This window comes from Corylus avellana, chromosome 5 (assembly GCF_965113065.1).
Source record: "Corylus avellana chromosome 5, dhCorAvel1.hap1.2, whole genome shotgun sequence".
Classification (NCBI taxonomy): Eukaryota; Viridiplantae; Streptophyta; class Magnoliopsida; order Fagales; family Betulaceae; genus Corylus; species Corylus avellana.
Window position 1 is genome coordinate 3,407,006 of NC_142494.1, and position 26,673 is coordinate 3,433,678.

A 26,673-nucleotide genomic window follows, 5' to 3' on the forward strand; every position below is an offset into this window, starting at 1 on the left:
ATCATACTTGAACCATAACTTACTCAAGTTACTATAAAAATTTTTAAATTAAATCTGTTCATAAATAAATATCATAACATATTCCATACCCAGGCGATGTGAGACTCTACAAGCACTCTTCTTGGGCACCAGTGTCACCGTTGGCAATCCTCAGGGAATTTCATCATTCTCGGCCCTTAACTTTTGGCCCTTATACATTTCATTGTGTCTTAACTGACACCATTATAATATAACCCACTTTTGGCATCACCAACGTGTGTCCACTAGCGACCCTCATAGGCTTGTGCACACTCCCACCATCTCAGGCTAGGTAATGCTTTGATACCATTTTGTAACATCCCAGGGAAAAGCGCTAGCCACATCTGCGCTATTACCCCAAAAGGACTAGTCAATTTGGAGCTTCCCTAGAATTCATTATAAAGCCCAGTTTCACCTAGTAACTAGGCAATGTGGGACTTAGCACCCATGACTATCTCTATAAACTACCCACTCAATGTGGGCTTCTTCTCATCTTCCCAATATGGGACCGGGGTGTTACCATGCAGTGCTTCAATACCACATGACCTGGCGTTACTAGGTGGCTCTGATACCATTTGTAACAATCTCATATAGCGGAAAAACTGTAATTATCAATACAAAAAAAAATACTGTTAAAATACTTTTCTTTATACAAAAATACCCAAAGCTATGTCGTACAAGGCATTTATACAAATCTATCCGACAATCTAAACTCTAGACAAAACTTAACCAACTTGGAATCTCTGTACATCTCAATATGAATCTCTAATCACAACTGCATAATTACCTTGATTTTCCATTCCTGCAAGCACTACAAAAAACTGTGAAGTAGTGAGTCAATTGATTTCCGACAATATAAATCATTGTTGAATCATATATAGCAAAATGCTAGACAAGTTATAAAACCACAAAAATCCGTATTATTGGATATCAATATCATACTCAGTAAGTAAGAATACTTACAGTGGATTACATGAATGGATCATCAAAGGTAATTACTTGAAACCCGTTCTGCTGCAGTTGGTCCATACCCATAACAATCCCTTCACTGACTTTCTCTCTCTCTCTCTCTCGCCTAAACTCTCTTTCTTCCTCTTCAGCTCTCTGTCTTAAATTTCCCATCTCACTCTCGGTTTCTCTTGTGTTCTTTCTTTCTTGTAGCGCTTGGTCTCGCCCTTTCTCTCTCTGTTCTGAGTAAACACTCTTAGAAAGAAGAAAGACCGAGTAAAAAGCGGAAGAAGGAAATATATGCAAGAGATGGGAGAGGAGATGTGTAACATCCCCAGCCCGTTAAGGCTGAGTTTGCCACTTTTCTTCTTTTACAACAAAAGTTCTTGCAAAGATCTATAAGGTCTATCAGAGTACTTGATTTTAAAGGATACAAAAAATGTATAAAACATTATTCAAGAGATTTTATTACAAGCGAAATTAGAAAACATTAAACTTTAGTGCGGAATATCATATTATTATAATCACTGATATGAAAAGACTTTGAAAATTAGTAATTATTCCCGTCCCCATTCCGGCCTCCTATTCCAGCATCCTTTCTACTTGAAAACAAGAAATAAAACTGAATGAGCCCAAAGGGGGCCCAGCAAGTAACATCCACGACCATAAATAGTTTTACTCCTTGTTCTCAGTTTTGAAAATCATTTTCGCAAATAAATATAATTCTAGCCATAATAATATCTGTATGTACGGTTGCATCTCCCGTAACATATACATACTATTACATCTAGTAATAGATCATCGTTGTAAATTATTTTTATAAATCATCATCATAATGCATCATTATAAATAATCTTTGTAAATCATCATAGCATATCATCGTTGAAAATATAGTATCATTTTCTCATAATAGGGCCCATGTACACTATTACCCCTGTGCACGAGGGTTGCGGGTCCTTGTGACCATGGCACTGAACTGTGGCCTCAGCCATGCCCGACCGTCAATTAACTCTTTTTCTTGGTGCACTCAACGGTCTGTTGATGGAATACCACCTTCTGGCATAGCCTCCTTCAGTGGTTTCGCCTCCATCCGAGTATCGGTACCGAACTCTCATCTTTACTTATCTTGGGGCCAAAAATACTCTCCTTCATACATGTGCCCTCATTTCATAAACATTTATCTCATCTCTTGTACTTTTCTTTGTACTTCTTTTGATGCATCTTAGGGCAACATGTAGGAGGGTTTATCATCATTTTTCTTTCTTATAATCATCATCATTTCTCAACTTTCTTTTCTTAAAATGGAAACTTTTCCAAATATAAACTTGTTGTGCTTAAAAAGCATTTAAAGAACTAGAAACTTTCTAGATAATTCATTTAGAAATCCTTCATGCATGCAACATAACTTCATAATACGTAAATAAAATAATCATTTACAATTTACTAAAGAATGAATAAATAGCATGACATGAAGTAACTTTAGAAGGGGTAGTGAATTTACTTACCTCTAGACTGAAGCTAAAAGTGGTATGAAGGAATCTAGTTGCTCCAATATGACTAACACCACTAGTATATCTTTTGAAACTAATTTCTAAAGTCCGCTATCTCTTGTGTTCTTTCTTTCTTGTAGCGCTTGGTCTCGCCCTTTCTCTTTCTGTTCTGAGTAAACACTCTTAGAAAGAAGAAAGACCGAGTAAAAAGCGGAAGAAGGAAGAATATATGCAAGAGATAGGAGAGGAGATGAGTGGTGAAAATTCTGAAGGAGAAGAGCTCTATTTATAGGAGAAAATCAAACACTATTCTACCGTCAATTTACAATTATACCCTCATTTTACTATTTCACCAACCCTATACTATTTCACTAACCCTATACTATTCTACCTTCAATTTACAATTATACCCTCATTCTATCTTCAATTTACAATTATACCCTCATTTTACTATTTCACCAACCCTATACTATTTCACCAACCCTATACTATTCTACCTTCAATTTACAATTATACCCTCATTCTATCTTCAATTTACAATTATACCCTCATTTTACTATTTCACCAACCCTATACTATTTCACCAACCCTATACTATTCTACCTTCAATTTACAATTATACCCTCATTCTATCTTCAATTTACAATTATACCCTCATTTTACTATTTCACCAATTACCATTCTCTAATTACCACTCTCATAAATTTTCTAAGAATTAAAAATCCTTAGCTACAATGGATATTAAAATAACATCATTATCAAAATAATCTATTTAAATAGCTTTGAAAATTCTGGGACACTACAATCTTCCCTCCTTATTAGAATTTCGTCCTCGAAATTAAAACCTATAATATTATCGTCCAATCTTCAAGTTGAGGGATTCAGATAATATTCCTTTCAATCCTTCATCAAAGCTTACTCTCTTTTATCATATTGAAATTCCATCTTCTTCTTCTATGAGTAAATCTTATTCACAGTCTAAAGTCTCAATTTCTGCAATCATTCATCAATTCACACTAAAATCTTACCTCAAAATCTTTTCCATTGTTTCTTTCCAACCTCAATAACAACAATCGAGTTATTCATCAACAGTCTACAATCAAGGTTTAAACATCAAATTAATAAATCATGTGATCAATAGTTTATACCTCCAAACATCATAGTCCTCTTTTCAAGCCTGCAAAAATTTTCTCGATCTAATTTAATCAATTTATCAAAAAGGTGTAAAAATCATTCCTGCCTATATTCTCTTTAGTATCTCAGTATTCCAAATCATGCATACGAAATTTTAATATGATGCTCTAATAATTATTAACTTCTCACCATCATAAACCTGTAAAAGTAAATAGCACCAACATTCAAACATCATTACGTGAATATACCTCAGAAGTGACATCATAATTCGATTCATTCTAAATACACAACCGTTTCTATTTTCTCATCCCAACTTTTGTGTTGATGCTACAATATCAGCGAAAATCTTTCAGTACTACATCTTTACTTGATAAATCATAACTCAACAAAAGAAACTCGTAATTAAGATTTCAACTCAAACGAAATACACGATTACATCAAATGTAAGATTCTCATCCATTCTTGACTAATACATGCTGTGTTTTGCTGCGTTCTAGAGATGAAATTGATAAGCAAGCAAAGTAGGATATGGGTAAGTTTCCAAGCTGGATGTCCCAAAACACTCATGTTATAATTTCTCTCCCTTGGGTCTTGCAAGGTCAAGAAGAGAAAAGAGAGAAAGATAGTCCTGTTGCTTTCTAGAAATGAAGATTTGAAAAGCATTTCAGGACATGGCATGTATGTGAGACTTTCAAAATACCCACATCGGATGCTCTCTCTCTTCTGTCATTTATGGAGACTGAGAAGAAAAGGGAGATATTTAGCCTGAGAAGCATGATCAAGGATAATCTTGCTTCCTCAGGACATGATCAACGATAATCTTGCTTCAATGGTTTACTACTGAGAGTATAAGGTGTTGGGTTTGTGAATCAAATCGTGATGCTTGCATTTCTCTCTCTCTTGAGGATATGCTCAACTGGGAGAAAAGTCGAGCTTTCATTGTATGGAAGGCTATTAACAGAAGATTTCAGGCGAAGGGGTATGATCAGAAGGCATGTGTTGCAATGGAGAAAGAGGTGGGAATTTATAGGAAAGATTTCTGGTAATGAACGAGCGCGTGGTGCGCGTTGGCATGACAATTCATTCAGTTGCCCACGCATGGTATTCGAAGTCGTTGATTGAACAGTGGGTTTGAAAAATGAGCTCAGTCGAATTTATGACAGGAGACAAGATCCTACTTCCACGGGATCTTTTGACAAAATTTCCATCGCGGCCCGAGGTCGCCTAACGCTTTGTTGTTTACTGTTTATTTTACCTGAAGTGAAAAATTCCTTTAAAGCCACTCATCTGCTGCTTCCAGAAACTTCACAAAAATTTCTTCAGTTCCTAACGCTTAGTCTCTTCTCAGTACTTCATCTCTCCCAATTTCTTCGTATTCTCAACTATTTTTCCTTACTCTCCTAAATATGGGAGTATCATCATCATCCGTTAACAACCTCGATTTGAATGTTGCTCCTGCAGCACAACCCATTGTTATGCCTGACGTGCAACCGGAGGTGCCTGTTGTTCCTCCTGAAGTGTCTGCTATTCATCCCGTCGTACCTGTTACACACCCTAATGAACCTGCTGCATATCCTAACGTATGGCAGCCAACTTTTGTCTTTGACAATCGTCCTATCACTATTCACGATTCTGTCATGCTCCATGATTCTACTGCTGTAGCAGTGGCCAAAGGTTTCGTAATTCCACGGGATCAAACGTTCTTAGCTGATAGGTCGGATACTGATGCTATTAATAACTCATTGGCATTCAGTATCCAAGGTGCTGCTTCAGTTTCTGACATGGCACAACGTTTGAGTGCCAGAAATGTTGAGCTGAAAGTCTCAAGAAACCAAATCGGGGTCTTACAGCGACTGCTCAAATACTACAAACGAAAACACGTGGATTTGAAGCAGGAGAATACTCAGCTGAAAAAGATGATGTTATCTTACGCAGAATACTTGGGACCAAAGATGCTAGAAATGGAGAAGAATACCGAACGTCTCCAGCGACAGCACGAAAAACTCCGGGTCGATGTTCAGGGGTGTTGCAAGTCTCTCCGCACACGCTCTAGTCAGGTACCTCATTAGAAATAAATATTCTCTTTGATAATTCAATTATATAAATATATACGATTCTGCTCATACTAGGTTTTCTCTATGCAGAAATAATTTTCCTGGAGCAGCTCTGAGGAATCATCTGCTCATCTCATTATCACGTGTCTCTTTATGCAACAAATTCCCTTTTTTTTTTTTTTTTTTTTATGGACACTGGTATGTAATATTATAAGGAGCTTGTTCTCCAAACATTTCTTTTCGTAATCATTCAGTGCTCATTCAATATTCATTATGAAATCATTCTGTCATTGTAATAACTTCCTTTAAACAAACAATCTGTTTAACAAGTTAATCACTCAATAAAACATCTAAGTATGCACCATCACATGTTATCAACCTCTAAAATACTTTAATATCATTGAACATATATCTTATAAGAGAAATTTAGATCATGTCACTATATTATATCACTGTATCATATTGTCTTTCAACTCTTACCTTTATGCTTCAATTTACCTCAAGAATAATAATCCATTATCTTTACTTAGTAAAAGAAAATTATATCAAAAGCTTTGGCATGTAACTAAAATTTCTCATAATTTCATATCCACTAATGCCTCAAAATTTAAATATTATCCACAACCTAGGAGCACTAATTCATCCTCAAAACTTTAAGCATCACTTCAATATAATTTACCTCAATTACAGAAAACCTAGCACCTCAAATTCTAAGAATCACCTCAAAGATTTCATGAATTGTACCTTAAAGTCATCACAATCATTTGAAAATATCAAAATCCTTAAACCACAACTTTATATATCAAAATATCTTATAGATTCTAGGGTATACCTCATTTGCATTTATCCCTGCAATACTTAGGCATTCACTTCATGCCACTACGTAATTCTTATTCATCAATCCATATATTATAACATTAATCATAGTATCATTATTGTCATCGACCAAACCTTAGCCATTACCAAAAACTCATATAAACTCTTATATCATTAATTCAGTTCAAGAATCATTTCACAATCGACATCCATAAAACCATTCGTTACTAAGTCACTTACACCATTTGTCTCACAACCTAAATCAATAAAACCATTTTGTCACCAAATTAATTTCACAAATTAGCTCGCAACCCAAATCTATAAAATCATCATACGATTTTTAAATCATGATCAATAATCTTTTCTAAATCCTCGAGACACCTTAAAATATACCCTTATCAATCGATACTCTAGAAAACTGCCGCAAATCCAAATAGGTAGATACTATAGATCACAACCTATCTATAAAATAAAAATTCATCTCCGTCATTAACTTGATCACAATAATAAAATCCTCCAAATTAATCACACTAAGATGATTTTTTTTTTTTTTTTTAACAAAAAAATTAACCATTAGAAAAATGCTCATGCATCATTTATTAGAGACCACACAACAATGCACACTCTACTTGGCCGGAATGTGGCTTCTCATTAACCCCCCAAATTTTTTTTTTTTGTTTTGTTTTTTTTTGTTTTTTTTGTTTTTTTTGAAAAGTCTGCCAGAACCTTATAACCTTTGCTCTGATACCAAAATTGTAACATCCCCAGCCCGTTAAGGCTAAGTTTGCCACTTTTCTTCTTTTACAACAAAAGTTCTTGCAAAGATCTATAAGGTCTATCAGAGTACTTGATTTTAAAGGATACAAAAAATGTATAAAACATTATTCAAGAGATTTTATTACAAGCGAAATTAGAAAACATTAAACTTTAGTGCGGAATATCATATTATTATAATCACTGATATGAAAAGACTTTGAAAATTAGTAATTATTCCCGTCCCCATTCCGGCCTCATATTCCAGCATCCTTTCTACTTGAAAACAAGAAATAAAACTGAATGAGCCCAAAGGGGGCCCAGCAAGTAACATCCACGACCATAAATAGTTTTACTCCTTGTTCTCAGTTTTGAAAATCATTTTCGCAAATAAATATAATTCTAGCCATAATAATATCTGTATGTACGGTTGCATCTCCCGTAACATATACATACTATTACATCTAGTAATAGATCATCGTTGTAAATCATTTTTATAAATCATCATCATAATGCATCATTATAAATAATCTTTGTAAATCATCATAGCATATCATCGTTGAAAATATAGTATCATTTTCTCATAATAGGGCTCATGTACACTATTACCCCTGTGCACGAGGGTTGCGGGTCCTTGTGACCATGGCACTGAACTGTGGCCTCAGCCATGCCCGACCGTCAATTAACTCTTTTTCTTGGTGCACTCAACGGTCTGTTGATGGAATACCACCTTCTGGCATAGCCTCCTTCAGTGGTTTCGCCTCCATCCGAGTATCGGTACCGAACTCTCATCTTTACTTATCTTGGGGCCAAAAATACTCTCCTCCATACATGTGCCCTCATTTCATAAACATTTATCTCATCTCTTGTACTTTTCTTTGTACTTCTTTTGATGCATCTTAGGGCAACATGTAGGAGGGTTTATCATCATTTTTCTTTCTTATAATCATCATCATTTCTCAACTTTCTTTTCTTAAAATGGAAACTTTTCCAAATATAAACTTGTTGTGCTTAAAAAGCATTTAAAGAACTAGAAACTTTCTAGATAATTCATTTAGAAATCATTCATGCATGCAACATAACTTCATAATACGTAAATAAAATAATCATTTACAATTTACTAAAGAATGAATAAATAGCATGACATGAAGTAACTTTAGAAGGGGTAGTGAATTTACTTACCTCTAGACTGAAGCTAAAAGTGGTATGAAGGAATCTAGTTGCTCCAATATGACTAACACCACTAGTATATCTTTTGAAACTAATTTCTAAAGTCCGCTATCTCTTGTGTTCTTTCTTTCTTGTAGCGCTTGGTCTCGCCCTTTCTCTCTCTGTTCTGAGTAAACACTCTTAGAAAGAAGAAAGACCGAGTAAAAAGCGGAAGAAGGAAGAATATATGCAAGAGATGGGAGAGGAGATGAGTGGTGAAAATTCTGAAGGAGAAGAGCTCTATTTATAGGAGAAAATCAAACACTATTCTACCGTCAATTTACAATTATACCCTCATTTTACTATTTCACCAACCCTATACTATTTCACCAACCCTATACTATTTCACCAACCTTATACTATTCTACCTTCAATTTACAATTATACCCTCATTCTATCTTCAATTTACAATTATACCCTCATTTTACTATTTCACCAACCCTATACTATTTCACCAACCCTATATTATTCTACCTTCAATTTACAATTATACCCTCATTCTATCTTCAATTTACAATTATACCCTCATTTTACTATTTCACCAACCCTATACTATTTCACCAACCCTATACTATTCTACCTTCAATTTACAATTATACCCTCATTCTATCTTCAATTTACAATTATACCCTCATTTTACTATTTCACCAATTACCATTCTCTAATTACCACTCTCATAAATTTTCCAAGAATTAAAAATCCTTAGCTACAATGGATATTAAAATAACATCATTATCAAAATAATCTATTTAAATAGCTTTGAAAATTCTGGGACACTACAAGATGAGTGGTGAAAATACTGAAGAAGAAGAGCTCTATTTATAGGAGAAAATCAAATACTATTTCACCAACCCTATACTATTTCACCAACCCTATACTATTCTACCAACCCTATACTATTTCACCAACCCTATACTATTCTACCAACCCTATACTATTCTACCTATACTATTCTACCTTCTCATTCTACCATCCTTATACCTACCATTTACTATCCTATTATTTCACCAATTATTACAATCATACTCCAAATTATACCAATCAATCATCAATTATCATATCTCTTAAATCTCCCAATAAAATAATCAATATAAAATCATCATCATGATATAATAACCTCAAATCAATATTCATTCCAATAATATTCATAAGATCTAATAAATTCCTCAAGAATAAATATTATTACCTAATATCATCAATAAATATCTCAACCTCAAAGTAAATGCCATTACCTAATATGAATATTGATATAATCATAGCATCAATTTAATATCTCTAAAATAAGACTTTAAAAATCTGGGGTGCTACAGATTCAATTGGCTAATTAACCATTTGGTGTCTCCCTGAATAAGATTCTCTTCATTTTCAAGTGATATGGATACTTTTGGTCAAAATTTTGTTTCACTTATCTAGTGATGTATATTATGCCATGTGTCAATTCCAGTATATTTATATTGAATTAAATTGGTTTAGTTTTAACTGTTTAATTATCACTCTTCAATCTTAATGAAGAACTTATTTTGTGTAATGTGTCAATTCCAGTAGTCTTAAATTGTACTCTTTTTGTTGTATCATCATCTACACCTTTAAGTATGCTTTTAGGAAGAACGATCTCTACCTGGCCACTCACATTTTTTAACCAAAAGCCTTCGAACAAGTATGCTAAGGTCTACCTCTTTCTTTTTTCATTTTACTTTTCCAGTATTCTATAGTATGTTAAAGACCATTTTGCCCCTAGTTCAGATTTTTGTTTAGATGAGGGACTGATAGTAAATGGATTCACATATTTGGAGGTTGGAGACTGTTTGCTGGAATCACACGAACAAGACATTATTTATTACAGTAACATTATGTTTTACAATAACATATCTCCAACCAATTGATTATAGTACAAATGAATTTGTAAAAATTTTGGTAATTGATGGTTGCTTCATCGTCAAACTATGTGGTAAGAATGCTTATAAAATTTCACCCTTTCTTGCATGTTTCAATTTCTATATACACCATGATTTGAAATTGCTTGCAATTATTTGCACATGCTGATTTGATACATAAAGAGCTAGTTTCTTCTTGCTCATCTTCAATGATGTTGAAATCATTGAACAAATAAGTTACAACTCCATGGATTTGGAAGCTCTCTGTCTATGGATTTGGAAGCTCCAATAACCAACTAGCACTAGAAGAGAATTAAAACATAAATGATCTCACTCATTAGAGAATGAATTGAAATGATACCAGAATGCAAAACCAAATCTTACTTGCATTGCTGGAGAATTCGCTGAACTTGGAGATAACGTGGCGACAAACCAATTTATCTTTCGAGAATCCATGTCACAAAAATCTTTATACTTCTCTTTACATACCGATAAGCGCCGAATGCTCCACATTCAAGCCACTTAACTCGTATATGTTAATTCCTTAACACAATTATCTATTTGATTTTGTGTTTTCAGGTTCATAAGGAAAAATGCAATTAATTTCATTGAATTTGGGCTTAAAATGAATATCAAGTTATTGTAGCAAAGTTTTTTTTAAAAAAATTAAACATTCTATGTAATTTTTTTTAATTACCTCTTCTCTATTTCAACAACTGCATTTTGTTGCCCTCACCTAAATTATAGTCCCACCCCTCCAAAGAAAAGATCCTATCTCTGCCATTGATTAGGGATCAAGAAAAACCATATAGATACTAGAGATAACAGAGAAAAACGTGACAGAAAAAAGAGTAGAGATCGTTACCTTTTGCTTAGATTCGTCGCTTTTGTGTTCCACGTGCAAGATCCGTTGCTTTATTTTTGTTTAATTTCCTCCAATATTTTATTTTCTTAAAAGTTTATTCGAATGATCAACATACGATAACATTCTCTTTTGACCTATTATTATATATGACAATATTCATGCTATTATTATTTTGGCAATATTCATGCTATTTTGCATGTAACGTGCTGCACATACAAATTTGACGGATGCTGAATTTTCTTTACTTTATTGATGTTTAATTATAAACCTAGAGTATCACTTGGTGACAAATCATGACATTTTCATTCCTTTTTATTCGCTTTGGTGAATGGTGATCCCATAACTATATTAATATTTTGTAGTTGATAAATGGATTATATATATATATATATATATATATATTGAATCAAATTGGTTTAATTTTAAAGGTTTACCGCGCTTCACCGTTTGATGAAGAGCTATAAATGTGCATGTGTGTGTTGTGTCGATTCTAGGCTTCTTGAATTTTACTCTTCACAATATATATATATATATATATATATATATATATATATATATATATATATATATATTTCAAATTGCATCCATTACTAATTCTGGGGATAAAGAATTAGTCATGTTTTGTATTCAAATTTAACTAGATATGTGGGACAGATTATATATATAAAGAGTTTTGAACAAACGAAACCAAACATAAACACCCTTATATTTTTCTATTCTATCAAGAGATAGGAACTTGAAATTTAAAGTAAAGAAGGTGTTTGAGAGAAACAAAAGAAGAGATAATTTTTCTGTATTTGAAAACTGGATTGTAGTGGACTATTTATAGTGTTAAAATAACAGTTATTTTTGTCCGTTTACTAAAAGTCCAAGAGCCTGTTTGAGATTACGTTTGAGAGGCCTAAAAGTGTTTTTAACACTAAAAAAGTCTATTTAAAAAAAAAAAAAAAAAGTACTTGTTTGGTAAAAAAAATTAAAACTGCTTTTAAGAGTCCAAAAAGCCTAAAAATGGCTAAAACGCACTTTTAACAATAACTTGAAAATGGATCTGGCTTAGGTGCGGTAGTGCAAAACTACCGCACCATGCAGTAGCCCAAAACGACCCCAAACCGGGTCGTTTTGGGCAATAAAAAACTATTTTTTTTAAAGAAAAATAAAAATATTAAAAATAAATAAAAGAGAAAGAAAAAAAAAATGAAAGGAGTGGCTGAGGGCCAAAATGAGTTGGCTGGACCACCCCATTTTGGCCAAGGGGGTGGCTGGAGCCACCCCCATGGCCAGTCTGGGGGTAGACGAACCACCCCCATGGCCAAGGGGGTGGTCGGGCCACCCCCAAAAGGCCAAAAGGAAAAAAATTAAAAAAAAAAAAAAGTTCTGGGTTTTGGCCCTTTGGGGGTGGCCGGACCACCCCCAAAGGGCCTGGGGGTGGTTTCGGCCAAGGGAGTGGCTGGAGCCACCCCTTTCATTTTTTTTTTTTTCTTTCTTTTACTTTTTTAATATTTTTAGTTTTTAATTATTGATTTTTTTTAATATTTAATAAATATTATATTATTACTTTAAAAAAAATAGTTTTTTACTGCCCAAAACGACCCCAAACTGGGTCGTTTTGGGCTACTGCATGGTGCGATAGTTTTGCATTGCCGCACCTAAGCTAAATCTCTTAAAAATGAAACTTTTGCCTAAAAGCTCTTTTTGACTTAAAAGCTATATTTCTCGAATACAATCCCAAACAGGCTAATCCAACCGTCATAAATTGTTAATCTAATGGCAACAAAATTCTCGAAGTAATAAACTTATAAACTGTTAGTCCAACAATCATAAACTGCTAATCTAATAATAACAAACATGTACGGTCATTAAATCTAACCATTCGATCTAAACAGACACTTAATTCTAATCATTAAATTAAATAATTATCAATGATTATTTAATTATAACTGTTAGATCGTAATTGTTAGTAACGATCACTTAATCTCAACCCTTAGATCTAAGTTGATTTGATCTTATAGTTGACTTTAGTAAGGATCCAGTAAATCTAACCACCAGATCTACTTAAGAAGTATAATATGGTTAAAATCAAACCACCATATCTAACTAAGAAGTATCCTATGGTCCACCATATCTAACTAAGAAGTATCCTATGGTCCAGATCAAACCATCAAATCGATTGATCTTGACAATCCAAAAATGAATGGTTATGATCAAATCGATTGATACAAACTGTCCTAAAATGAATGGTCATTAACTGATGGATTGAACTTGACTTTAGTAACAGTCTAGTGTAAAGTGCCATTAGTGCCCTATAGCCCATTGCCAAACCATCAAGGCGTCACAAAAGCAGCCTACAAGGCTACAACAATCAACAACCACACACACGAGTGCTTTGCACCGTACAAGAACATACATACAATTGCATATACCTAAATACTTGACTTCCTCTTTTTTTAGTGTAGAACTCTTTTCATTCAAACCTTTTTAATACATTTCATTTAAAACATTCACAAAACATATATATTGAAATTTTTTTAACATAGAAATGCTGGTTACAAAATAGGTGATTAGTTGAAGGGCGATGACATCTATAAAAAATGACTCACATCAACAACGGCGCCAATAGCAAGGGAAATCTTTGGCAGGCAATGGGGAGTTGTTTGACCCCTCTCGACCCCGGTTGACCCTATCATTGCTAATTGGAAAATTAGCAATAGAATTTTTAAGAGGATCCTTAGCCTTTAGGTTTGAGAAATAAACTTTTGGGGTTTAAATAGATTACAAAACAAGACAATTCCGACGACTAACACTCCATTTGCTACTTGTGGGAATTGAGGTATTTGTATGGAAGAAACTTCAGATGACACACTGAACTCTCATACATTTTCGGATAATCTCTTTTTATAGATATTTATAAAACTCTGTGACAAATTAAGCACGACATTTTCATTCTTCTCTCTTTTATTTTTTTGGTGATCCTGTAACTGTATTAATATTTGATAGTACATACTGAATTAGAAATTGGCCATATTGTTAAAACATTTCCAACAACGATATTTAAAATTGCTATCCAAAATGTATGATTATCTACTTTATCAACTATTTTTTTAATACATAGTGATACTCCAATATCTTCTTTATTTTCTTCTATACTTTATATACATATTATGTCTTATATGTTTTTATTATATTTTAGCCAAAACTCATATTTTTAAACATTCATATTTTCTAATGGTCATATTTTTTTCAACTAAAAAAAAGTCACGTATCTCCGGCATTCGTATTTGACCAATGGTCATACTTTCTCAACAGTCATATTTTTTCAACGAGTAATGTTAAGTACCATCTTTTTATCTTCCTAAAATCCTCTTAAAGCTGATGCGGCTTCTAAAATCACCATTAAATCCAATGGTGATTTTAAAAGTCACATCAGCTTTATAAGGATTTTAGGAGGATAAAAAGATGATATCTAACATTACTCTTTTCCAACTATTGTGTTCTCTCAATATAAATCAGACAACTTAGCTATAAATAGGCCAAGTTATTGTAGTATTTCATAGATCAAAAATATCATTTCCTTTTAAAATATAAAATCAGTCCATGTGTTTATACTGATTTGTAGTAAGCTTTATGTAGTATTAAAATATTATGAGAGCTCCTTGTGGTATGTAAAAATAATAAATAAATATCTATTATAAAATTTCGTCCAAAATCTTGATGGATTTTGTTAGTCTAGCGGGTCACTTCTAATTCTAGACACGGGTCGCCCATAATAATCCAAATATATAAGACTAAAAACTGAACGTTAAAAATTAAAAACTAAAACCTAAAATAAACAAAATAAAAAAAGCTTGAACAGGAGCCACCCCAACGATAAAATTGGCCGCCCCTCAATTTGGGATTCGGATCTTCTCTAGTCCATAATGGACTGAAGAGAATCTAGTTTATGGTTATGATTTTTTTAAAGAAATCGTAGGGCCACAAATAAGATACATGTCCTTATAATATATATATATATATATATATATATATATATATATAGTTTAAAAAATAAATAAATGAAAAAAAAAATGGGGTGGCTGGCCACCCATAGGGGTTGCCGGCCACCCACATTTTGGGTAGGGAAGCCACCCCCAATGGCCAGCCAAGGGGTGGCCGAACCACCCCCATGGCCTATGGGGGTGGTTCGGCAACCCCCAACTTAAAAAATGGGGGTGGCCGAACTATCCCAATAGCCTTGGGGGTGGCTTGACCCAAAATGTGGGTGGCCGGCCACCCCCAATGGGTGGCCAGCCACCTAATTCTTTTATTTATTTATTTATTAAACTTTAAATAATATTTTATTATAAGAACAAGTGTCTTATAAAGAAATCATAACCATGAACTGGATACCCTTCGGTTCATAATGGACTGGAGAGGAATCAGAGCCCTCAATTTGACAAGGTGCAAATCTCAAGAGTCTGGAGGAATTAAACGTTAATGTTATGGGTCTACACTCTGGATTAAGACTTTCAACAAATTTTAAGAAATTTCAAATTCTCAAAAAAAGAAATTTATACTGTTTTAAGTACAAAAACACTTGAAAATTAATTAAAATGTCACATATTAAATAAGTGGAATGTTATCAAAGCAATCAAAAATAGTTTTCTTCTCAAATGACTTCTTCACTTTTACAAAAACGTTTTTTCTTTAAGAAAACTTAAAGACAATTTTTAATTTAATATATTCAATTCTCAACTATAATATGCTATATTTTTAATAGATAACATTTTTCAAGCATTTTAATACTTAAAAAAGCCTAAATTCCATATTTTGAGAATTTATAATTGAATAAAGTTTCACGTGGGAATCAAATTGCCTATAATTCTGTCTTGTATTCCATCTATATAAGCAGGATAGATTTATTAATTAATAAACTTATCAGTTTATTATTATTTATTATTGGACATCCTGTTAGTTGTTTAGCTGGCGGGTTGGAATTGAAGAAAATATCCATTATGCATTCAAATTAATACTTTAATTTGGAGGCCCAGGCACCTCTCATAGCCTAAATCTCTCATTTCAATTCAGTTTTTCATCTGCTACAACAATTTCCATTACATCCCAGTTTACAATCCCATTACACAAATAAAAAATAATAATATTAAATACATAATAGAATCAATGAACAAAAAGTATTCAAAAAACCTTATGATGATACTTTAACTATCTTAACGGATTTTTAATGTCACTGATCTGATTGTTATTTTGTAATTTTTAACATGATTTAGGGACATGGATGCTATGATGAGATTAAACACTTGGTCCCATCATTTCACTTGCTAATTCATCTTCTATTAGTTATTCTGTCTTTTCTCAATATTAAAAATTGAACTTTATAAATGATTTTAGAGAATTTCAAATTAATTAGTCACTTTCGAATAATAGTGCAAATTCCAATAGTGATTTTCCCGGATTATTATAATATATAAACTAGACAACACTTTGGCTACATACAGGGCATGGAGCATTCTTAGGAATGAATCAATTACATTTTCTATTTAATGTTGGGAATAAATCATGCCTTGGGTCTCACTCAAGCAATTATCCATCAAAATCCACTTAAATGAGGAATATAAATCGAAAGATTTATGAGACTGATATCAACGAGATACGATCTTTCCAGCTACATTGAACGTAAGAATGGATAATAACTGCATTTATCAAAATCTCTCATAAGAAGTATACAGATCCCAAAATATTGGGATCTAGATATCTCAGATACTCCAACTATTCCAAATATTTTAGTTTATTGGTTGACACCAATCATTGTTGTTTTCTTTGACAATTTGGCCATCAGTGGCCCCTCAGCTCTTACCCCATGCACCAGTGCATCAAGTACCATCTGCTCATTCGGATTCTCTACTGTTAATTTCTCTTTATTGGAGCATGAAGTCTTTCAGGGATTCATCCTTCCTTTGAACCAAAGTGAGGAGGTAAGACGGGTTTTTCTTCCTTTTCCAAGTAGCCAGGAATTGACTAAGAAAGAGGCAGCCCAGGGATTTGAAGTTATCTACGAATTTAGCTGGAAGCCTTGCGAACTATTCCAAAGCCGCTCTTGTTAGAGTTAGCAGAAACGCCCGGCATATAATTTCATCTGGGGTGCCATGAAGAATGAAGTGTGCTCGAAAGCCCTCCATGTGCTCGCCAGGGTCTCCATTGCCGTCATACTTATCTATATGAGGCATTTTGAACTTGTCAAGCTGGGGAAGCTCATCACCCTATCTGTGAAGGGTAGGTTGGTGTTATCCATGAGTTCCTCTGCCATCACTCCGTTCTCCCCGTTGGCTATCTTATCAGCCATCTCGGCATACTTCCTCTTCAGGTCTCACAATTCTGCACTTACATTGGTTTCATTGTGGCGAGTATGATGCCTCTCGCGATGGGAACGACTACGATGGGATCTCTCATGATGAGATCGGTCATCATGGGATCTTTCGTGGTATCTCTCCCGATGGGATCTGCTACGATGAGGTCTTTCGGACCTATCAGTACTAGACTCCCCGTGACTGTTTTCGTCCTCAGCATTGGACTTTTCATGGTTACCTTCGCTCTGGACCGTAGTATGACAGCTGCTATGAACGTAACTTGCACTCCCTTCGATCTGCTTGCCTTGGCGAATAAGTGCTCGTCACTCCTTCTCCCGCCTAGATTCACGCTCCTTTTCTTGCCTTTCTTCTCGTTCATGCTCTCTTTGGCCATTGCGGCCCTCAGCTTCGGTGAGTTTGGTAGCAAGCTCATCGTTTTGCTTCTTCAGAGCATCCATGGAAGCAGTCATCTGCTTCATGAACTTGGCAAGGTCTGGAGGAGTAGTAGTCACGCCTGGCACCCCGGCTCGGCCTTCCAGCTGCTGTTGTGATGCACGCGTAGTTACCATTTCGGATTGTTGTCAAGAACTGATGAAAATCTCTCGTTTCCCACAGACGGTGCCAAACTGTTAGAACACAGTTTTTCGATGGATGACATGGCACAACTTCTGGGCTACACAGTGGCGTCCGAGGACAGGTCGGTTGTTGTATTGCGGTGTCTAAGGACGGGTCGGTCTGGTACATAAGAGCAAACAATAGGGTTAGAGTCCCCGGTAGTTTCCCGGCGGGGATACTCTGATGCCTAAGTCAGTAATCTGTGAGGGAAGATGTAAACAACACAGAGCTTAGATAGCAAGAGTTGCGATTACCTTAGTATTGATAAATGACTTGTATTTATAGGCATGAGAGGAGTTTGATCTCCCATACGTTTAGGGGCATGAGAGGAGTTTGATCTCCCATACGTTTAGGGATCTTATCCTTCAATATCTACTGTGCAAACATTTGAAAAGTGGGATAGTGTTTGTTAGCTGTTTCGTGATCTTAGTAGCCTAAGATCAAGGGATAAGTATCATAGCTTTTGCGCGATGCTAAGTCAGAATGCCCAAGTTGGACTCGGTCACCTACACTAGCTTTAAAGCCAACTGACATATCTTGATCGGCATGGATAACCTGAATAGCGGAGAACCAGTCATATCTCTATGATGGAATGACCAATTCACCCTTCGGTCTTTGACTATCTTGGCCCATGAGTAATGCCTCTAGCTAGGAGCCTGAGACCTCCATAGGCTAAGTCGACCGAGAGCTCAACAACCCAGTATTATATGGAGCTTTAGGCAGAAAGCCCGTTGGGCCTTCTCAAACTGATCCATGACCCAACAAATGTGATAAACTAAACCGGTTTTTCATTACTTCGAGATTTTATTTCAAAAGATTTATTGAGGGTGTCACTTGTCTCAAATTATTGATGTGGCATGCACTTCCACTTGCTTCTTATGCACACATATCAGAAGATGCAAGCCTTACTCTTGTCATATTCCTTGTTGTGATACTAAAATGTTTCTAGAATCAAAACACTTAGGACATAGGGTAAATGATCCACTAATCGAAATGAAATTATCTATATGTATTAGTAGCAAAGAAAGAAAGCCATATTGTCTAATAAATAAAGTAGATGCATTTGATTCCTTGGCAATTCTATCTTAAAGTTTTTCCTTGTATTAATCACTCATTTCTCAATATTTGTCGGCTAATAAAAAACAGGACTTATGACCGGTTCTCTTGTCGTTAGACCTTACATAACAGAGTAGTGATATTCTTCACATATATTTATCATTGTCTAACATGGCGTGCTTTAAATGGTTTTTCCACGTTAACCAAATAAAATAAATATAAAGAAAGCCATTTAAAATATACCACATCATCGAGTGTGAAATGAGGGTAAATAATAGACATTTATCAGCATCTCAACAAGAGAAAATGGCATAGTTGGTCCTTGAACAACATTTATCAACAGTAATGTTGACCGAAGATCCTAAAGTCGTGCCAAGCAGAGTTGTTTGTTAACTCTCTGTGTTGTATCTGAGACATGGACTCCAATTTAAGGTATAGAGTACTCCTTTTTAAACATTGCAAAATATGTGGAAAAAAAAGCATAGAATGAATCTTAACATACATCCATTGCATAACAAACATATATGCTTTTTGGAATAGTCGTAAGACCAACCCTTCAAGGGAGTTCTATAAATACAATACTTAAGAGCACGCTAGTGCAAAAGCCGTTGCACTAAGGTTCTGTTTACTTCGACGTAAAATGGTTTCCGTCAGAAAATATTTTCAGGGAAGCCATTTTTCCTAAAAATGTTTTCTGTCGAAAACATTTTACAGCGTTTACCGCGCACACGGATTTTTTAATTTTTTTTGTTGGGAAAATTACAGTTTACCCCCTCAAAGTTGACAGCGTTTTTCAATTCGAACATCAAAGTTTCAATTTTTGCAATCCACCCCCACAAAGTTTCAATTTTTTTCAATTCGACCAATATCATCCCAAAATTCCCATATTGCCCTTGATTTTTATTTTTATTTCTTTGTTTTTTATGAAAAACGAAAAAAAATTTCTGGGGTGCAAAAATTCCACCCCAAATTTTTTTTAAATTTTTTTTTATAAAAAATAAAAAAAATAAAAGTTAGGGGCAATATGTGAAGTTTTGGATAAAATTGGTCAAATTGCAAAAATTTGAAACTTTGGGGGGGTGGATTGCAAAAATTGAAACTTTGGTGTTCGAATTGAAAAACGTTGTCAACTTTGAGGGGGTAAATTGTAATTTTCCTTTTTTTTATATACATATTTTTTTCCAATAAGGTCCTCGTCAGGACCTACCCGGGACTTGTTCAGGACCTCGTCGGGACCTCGCCGAGACTTGACTGGGACTTGTTCAGGACCTCACTGAGACTTGATTGGGACCTGCTCGGGACTTGCCCGACACCCTCCCAGGACTTGACCAGGACCTAATTGGGACCCGCTCGGGACTTGCTCGGGACCTGCTCGGGACTGGTCCAAGACCCAACCGGGACTTGATCAGGACCCACCTAGGACTTACCCGGGACCCTCCTAGGACCTGACCGGGACCCACTCGGGACTTGACTGAGACCTGCCCAGGACCCCGCATAGACCTGCCCGAGATCCCGCCTGGGACTTGACCGGGACTCGCTTGGGACCCTAATGGGACTTGGCCTGGACCCGCTGGATACCCAACCAGGCAAGTCCCGAGCGGGTCTCGGGCAGGCCCGATCAAGTCCAGGGTAGGTCCCAGTCAAGTCCCAAGCAAGTCCTGGTCAAGTCCCATGCAAGTCCCGATGGGGTCCCGTGCAAGTCCGGGGTGGGTCCCAGCAAGGTCCCGGGCAATCCAGGGAGGGTCTTGGTCAACTCCCGGACAGGTCCTGGCGGCGTCCCAGGCAAGTTCCAGTCCTAGGCGGGTCCCGAGCAAGTCTAGGGCGAGTCCCGGGCAGGTCCCAGCGGCCTCACGGGCAAGTCTTGGGCGGGTCCTTGTAAAGTCCTTGTTAGGTCCCGGGAGTGTTCTTGGCAAGTCCCGGGCGGGTCCCAGTCAAGTCCCAGACGAGTCCTGGGCAAGTCCTGGGCGAGTCCCAGTCAAGTCCCGGGCGGGTCCCGGTCAAGTCCCAAGCAGGTCTCGGGCAAGTCCAGGGCTGGTCCGATCAAGTGCCAAGCAGGTCCATCAAGTCCCGGTTAGGTCCCGGGCAAGTCCCGATCAAGTCCCAGCAGGGTCTTGGTGGGGTCCCGGTCAAGTTCCGGGCAAGTTATGGCGGGGTCCTGAGCGGGTCCTAGGCAGGTCCCGGGCGGGTCCCGAGCAAGTCCCAGGCGAGTCTCGGGCGGGTCTTGGGCAGGTCCGGGCAGGTCCCGTTCATGTCCAGTCAAGTCCTGGGCAGATCCTGGTGAGATCCCGATTAGGTCTTGGGCGAGTCCCGGTCAAGTCCCGGCGAGGTTCTGGGTGGGTCTTGGCAAGGTCCTTCGATTTAAGAATGAGATGCTTACAGTCGAAAAATGGTTTACGATTTTCAAAACTGTAAACCATTTTTCAAAAATTAAAGAAGAATTTTCAGTTAAAAGGAAAATATTTTCCATTGACTACTATTTTACGTTGAAGGAAACATCGTAAAATGCAAAAATCATTTCTAGAAACCATTTTATGTTGAAGTAAATGGAGCCTAACGCGCATTCGTTTGCTTGCTTGAATCAATATAGAAAAGTCATAATTGACTACATTTTTTTATTTGAATTTCAATACAAAATATATAAGGACAAATTGCATAGATCAAATCATTTATTGACACTGCTATATTGAAAGCTACTGCTGATGATCAGAAGTTAATAGGTGTATATCCGGATTGTTGCAGTAAAGGCAGCTTGTTTTGCCAGAAGATGTAGCTGCAGATACTGGAGAAAAACCAGCATAGCTCTTATCTAACTTTGCCAAGCATATCTTGGCAACATAATTGAATTGCTCATGTTCTCGGATAAAAGGTTGGGCTGCATATTCCTCAAATGGCATCCACTAGAGAATAGAAAAGAAGAAAAAAATAAACATAAGGAAACCTTGTTTCATATTTCAGTAATTTAGGAGGCCCTACGTTTCAATTACTTTAAATATAAGTGCAAAACATCAAACCACAAGGCCTGGTTAAAAAGTCCCCAATTGGACTTATCAACTAGACCCTGACTCCAGCATGTGATTGTTCCTTAAATTCATTTCTTTCATAGAAAATAAATAGCAAACTGATCAATTTGGCTCATGTTCTTGCGTCCATCTAGTATGATTTTGGAAGAGTTAATCCAAAGAGTAGCAGCAGCTAGTAGGATTGACAAAAGTTTGATACATTTTATGCCTATTTCCACAATGTGACTTGCCCAAAATCATTTTGATTAACAAAACTAATGCAATTTTATACTCAAAACCCAAATCCAAGTTGATGCAAATTTACTGAAAGCAAAACAAGCATAGTGTGATTGTTGAAAAAAAAAGTACCTGGGCTGCTTCAACCTCCTGATCCTGTTTCTGGATGTCAAAGGAGCGTGGTTTCAACATGCAAACAAAGAACAAATCTGATTTGCTAAAGAATGACTTGTGGCTTTCCCTGTAATGAGGGCCAAAAATCAAAAAGGAGATTGAACAACATGCAAATTATATTGAAATTTATCAATCTAATAACACTAGCTTAGTAAAACTTGCTTTTACAGGGAAGATTTTCTGTAGACCCATCTAAAACAACAATATATGCAATACTGAGAAAGATTCACACCTGAATGCTAAAACCTCCACAAATTCTGCATCAATCTGAAACAAAATATAAGGAATGGTCTTAGATTTGCATTGGCATGTGTAAACCCACGTGTATATTTCATTTGAGTCAACCAATTGCACAATTATGACTTACTCCTGTCTCTTCTTTGACTTCCCTAACTGCAGCTGTACTTATATCCTCACCCTGTGGATGGAAAATTTCAATTCAAGGTGAAACACTTTTCTAAAGTGTTCATTCTAAAGAATTGGATAAAGAACCTCACTCATAATGTACTCACTTCATTAACAACCCCAGTAGGGAACTTCCACACGCCTGTTCCTTTGAATCTGCCACCATTCTCCATAACTACAAGCACCTATCATACAATAACAAAAATTTCAGTAGTCAGATATATCAAGCCATCACATTTCTGGGAAATTTAAATTTTCAAGCCAAATACACTGGAGCAGGTGATTTTTTCGACAAAAAGGAAAAAAGAAACAGAGAGAAGCTATATGATATATGAACAAAGCAATTTGTACTTGAGAAACAAATGAAAACTACCGTTTGATCCATAGAGTGTACCTTTTTCTTTTTACAATATTTAACAATACTGCTTTCAACTTTTCAAACCAGAAGACCATGACAGAGCTAGAAATTTATCTTTGGGGGCCAAACTAAACTTCTGATCATCAAAATTTGAAGTTCCCTCTTTTGTGTTTTTGCCTTTGAGATAATCTTATGGTGTCCATTTGGTTATAGTCATATGAATGACCAATCAATCTAAGTAATTTGCATATATATGTAATCCATGATCGAGTTGTAACTTTATTTAATAAACCATGAATTATTTTACATTTTCTTGTAAAAATTATATACTTTGGAGGCCACAAGCCTAGCCACTTTAAAACTCCCTCACACACAAACATATATATATATATAGATTATGATTGGATGGAAATTGAGGAACTATCAGAATTTTCAAAACAAAAAGAATTTAAATTGATAGCATTAAGATAATCTAGAATTTAAATTGGTATTGTTTGGATGAGCATATTTAAAAATTAAGAGTTAGAGTATTATTGGGTAGTGACAACAATGATGATAACTGTGGGAAATACCTCTCTCTGACTATTCATGACAAAAGCACCAATACCCACTCGACGTGAAGCATTTGCAGGAAGAGTATCAGTAGTTTCAGGAATCCAATATACAAGCATTAAGTAATCTGGTTCAGCATGGTGATACCTAAATCCTTCCTGTAAAATTAGCAGAACAAGATTATGAAGCAGGATTTGGAAAGACTGTACACCAATAACTACATAGTTTTACATCCAAAGTATGTTTTTTCTGAAGCCAGCCCAGCATATGGTCTAAGTTGGAAATGTCTTTACCTTAACTGCAACTTCAACGAGATTTACTTGTTCGATAGGCAATTTGATCCACACACCCCTCTTCCCCTGCAAATTATATTCCAAATCCATAACATATTAGGGCATATAGCAACTACTTCTACATTAAATCCAAATTAGGTATGCGGAAGATCGAGTAATCTCAAATGAACTGACTATTCCTATAGAATAAGTACCGTTCTATTATTTGGTTGTGCATTATTCCATAAAATAGATATTTACATGATAACGGGGAATATCCCCGATAGTTATTCAATGAGGAATAAACTATATATATATATATATATATATATTTAAAAGACCATTAATTTTTTGTTCTTTTTTCAAACCTGAATTCAAAGAAAACTAAAAACAAAACAAAAGCTGAATGAATTCAATTGGTGGGATGGTTGGCCACCCATCGCAAAACACCAAGAGTGGTTGCACCACTTCTAGAGTCTCTTGTGGTGGACCCAAAGAGGTTTCAAGGGTAGTTGCATCACTCCCTGGCCAGTACCTTTGGCCATCCTCTTAGGCTCATTGGGAGTGACCACACCACCCCTCGTGTTTTGGTATAAGACGATGGCAGACCACCCTTATTTCATTTATTTATTTAACAACAAAAAACAATTGGATTTGAACAGAAGGACAATAAGGTTTTAGTTTTTTGAAAACACAGTTTATTCCAATGGAAATAGACTCCATGTTTTGTTAGGGTGAGGTAGTCGGCCACCGATAGAGCTTTCATACTTCTTTTTTTCTTTATAATTTTGATTTCAAGTGAAAACATACGTGTTCTCACCAAACAAAAAGAATATATCAAAACGTGCTCTACGTGGATAGTGAAAAGAGCAAGATGAACTGATCAATATATATATATATATATATATACCTGTTGCTTCCATTGCGATATTGAAGCTTTGAGCAAAGTATCAAAGGCCTTGGAATCCATGGGATGATGCTTCATGTCTACACGAACTCCTCCATACAAATCATCAACTGAGCTTAACAACTCCACCTGTTGAACTCTCTCATTTTCCCCCATCACAGTCCTCCTTGCTGACATGACACTTGTTGGAGCCGACATGTTTCGAATTCTTATCAAGAAAGGGAATCTTTCACCTGTACGCTTAATAATAAAAAAGAAAGCAATCATGCACTAAAAAATTCACCCACCACAGCAGTATCTTGCAAAAACACAAATACTGGCAGGCAGCATCTGCCATCTGGGTATCAGTCAACGCAAAAAAAAAAAATAATAATAATAAATAAATAAATAAAGTTCAACAACCCAAACATGCAACCGCCTAAACTCATATTTGAGAAGCTGCATGATGAATTGATGATGAGGATGAGGATGATGTGATATACCAAAAGTAGGCCTCTTTGGAACTGCTGCCAAATGATGAAGATGATGCCAGATTAAGGGTGTTGTTAACCTCTGCATAATTTATATATATATAAAGAATTCCAAACAAACATGCGGATTTGTATAGCTTGGGAGCCATTTAAATTACCTTGATTTTTCCGTCGGAACACAGAATCCAGAAGACAACTTCCGTACAGTCCTTGTCTCTAGAGACTTTGAATGAGTCCTCTTCAGTTCAAGGGAAGATACGGGCAGGGATAGTTGAATATATATACAACAAGGGTTTTCCTATGTCTAACGCGTACGTTGCAGCTTTTCCTGACTCGTAGCTTTCCTGGTTAATGTTTTGCTTCTTCCCAACCGTTACTAATTTTCATTTTCTGAAAATTATTTAAATACAAGCCCTTTTTTTTACTACTCCAAAGCCGGCTCCATAGATAATCCTATCATAAAGATTAATGTGAATTCGAAATAATTCATTTAATTTGACAAATGAGGTTTTATTGTTCTATTTTTAAAATTTATTTTTATTCTAGTATATATATTATAAATCGTGCTTCTTTAATTTTTAAATATTTTTAATTATAGATGTCTACTAGAAATTGATATGAGAAACTTCAAAAAAAAAAAAAAAAAAAAAAAAAAAGAGAGAGAGAGAGAGAAACTAAAAAATTATTTGAATCTCAAATTAAATTAAAGGAGCTCTAAATAGATTTGTTAAAATATTATTTAATTAATATTTAAAAATAAAGAAAAATGTCTCACTTAATCCTTTCATTTTAGACATTAAAATACATAGAGCCGGCCCTATGTCCAATCACCTCAACCAAACTTTTGAGTATGGTTAAACTAGGGGTGTCAAGACGGTTACGGTTAGTGGTTATTGACAATAACCGCTAATCGTAACCGCCTTAGCGGTTAGTAGATTTCACTAACCGCAACTGCTAACCGCCTAGTGGTTAACGGTTAGCGGTTAGTGAAATAGATAACTGCACGCTAACCGCTTTTTCAAAATTGGGCTTTTTTTTGAATTTTTGTGCTTTTTTTTTTTTTTTTTTTGGTATTTTTAGTGTCTTCTTGGGCCCAATTGTTATAAAAATAGCCCATATTGAAAAATCA

At 35.6% G+C, this 26,673-nt stretch overlaps 1 protein-coding gene across 4 annotated transcripts; it reads right to left on the reverse strand.

Annotated features, from left to right (window-relative positions):
- Positions 1-21,710: 21,710 nt before the first annotated feature.
- LOC132182333 (nudix hydrolase 2) lies at positions 21,711-25,781 on the reverse strand. Of its 4 annotated transcripts, XM_059595547.2 has the most exons (10): positions 25,703-25,772; positions 25,557-25,626; positions 25,078-25,307; positions 24,189-24,254; positions 23,916-24,053; positions 23,093-23,170; positions 22,948-22,998; positions 22,813-22,847; positions 22,539-22,647; positions 21,711-22,067 (listed from the first exon to the last, which is right to left on the reverse strand). In XM_059595547.2, exons 3-10 carry the CDS (start codon positions 25,270-25,272, stop codon positions 21,861-21,863), a joined length of 879 nt encoding a protein of 292 aa, XP_059451530.2. In that variant the 5' UTR covers positions 25,273-25,307; positions 25,557-25,626; positions 25,703-25,772; the 3' UTR covers positions 21,711-21,860. The 4 variants fall into 4 exon arrangements, with proteins under 4 accessions (XP_059451530.2, XP_059451529.2, XP_059451531.2 ...); XM_059595546.2 differs by lacking the exon at positions 25,557-25,626 and having other exon boundaries at positions 25,703-25,781; XM_059595548.2 differs by lacking the exon at positions 25,557-25,626 and having other exon boundaries at positions 25,078-25,314.
- Positions 25,782-26,673: the final 892 nt, after the last annotated feature.

Coding starts and splice junctions, on each gene's coding strand:
- LOC132182333 (XM_059595546.2), bottom strand. CDS start 25,272: ATGTCGGCTCCAACAAGTGTCATGTCAGCAAGGAGGACTGTGATGGGG. Junction 24,255..25,077: donor TATCGCAATGGAAGCAACAG/GTATATATATAT, acceptor TATAATTTGCAG/GGGAAGAGGGGTGTGTGGAT. Junction 22,648..22,812: donor GTGGAGGTTTTAGCATTCAG/GTGTGAATCTTT, acceptor CCCTCATTACAG/GGAAAGCCACAAGTCATTCT.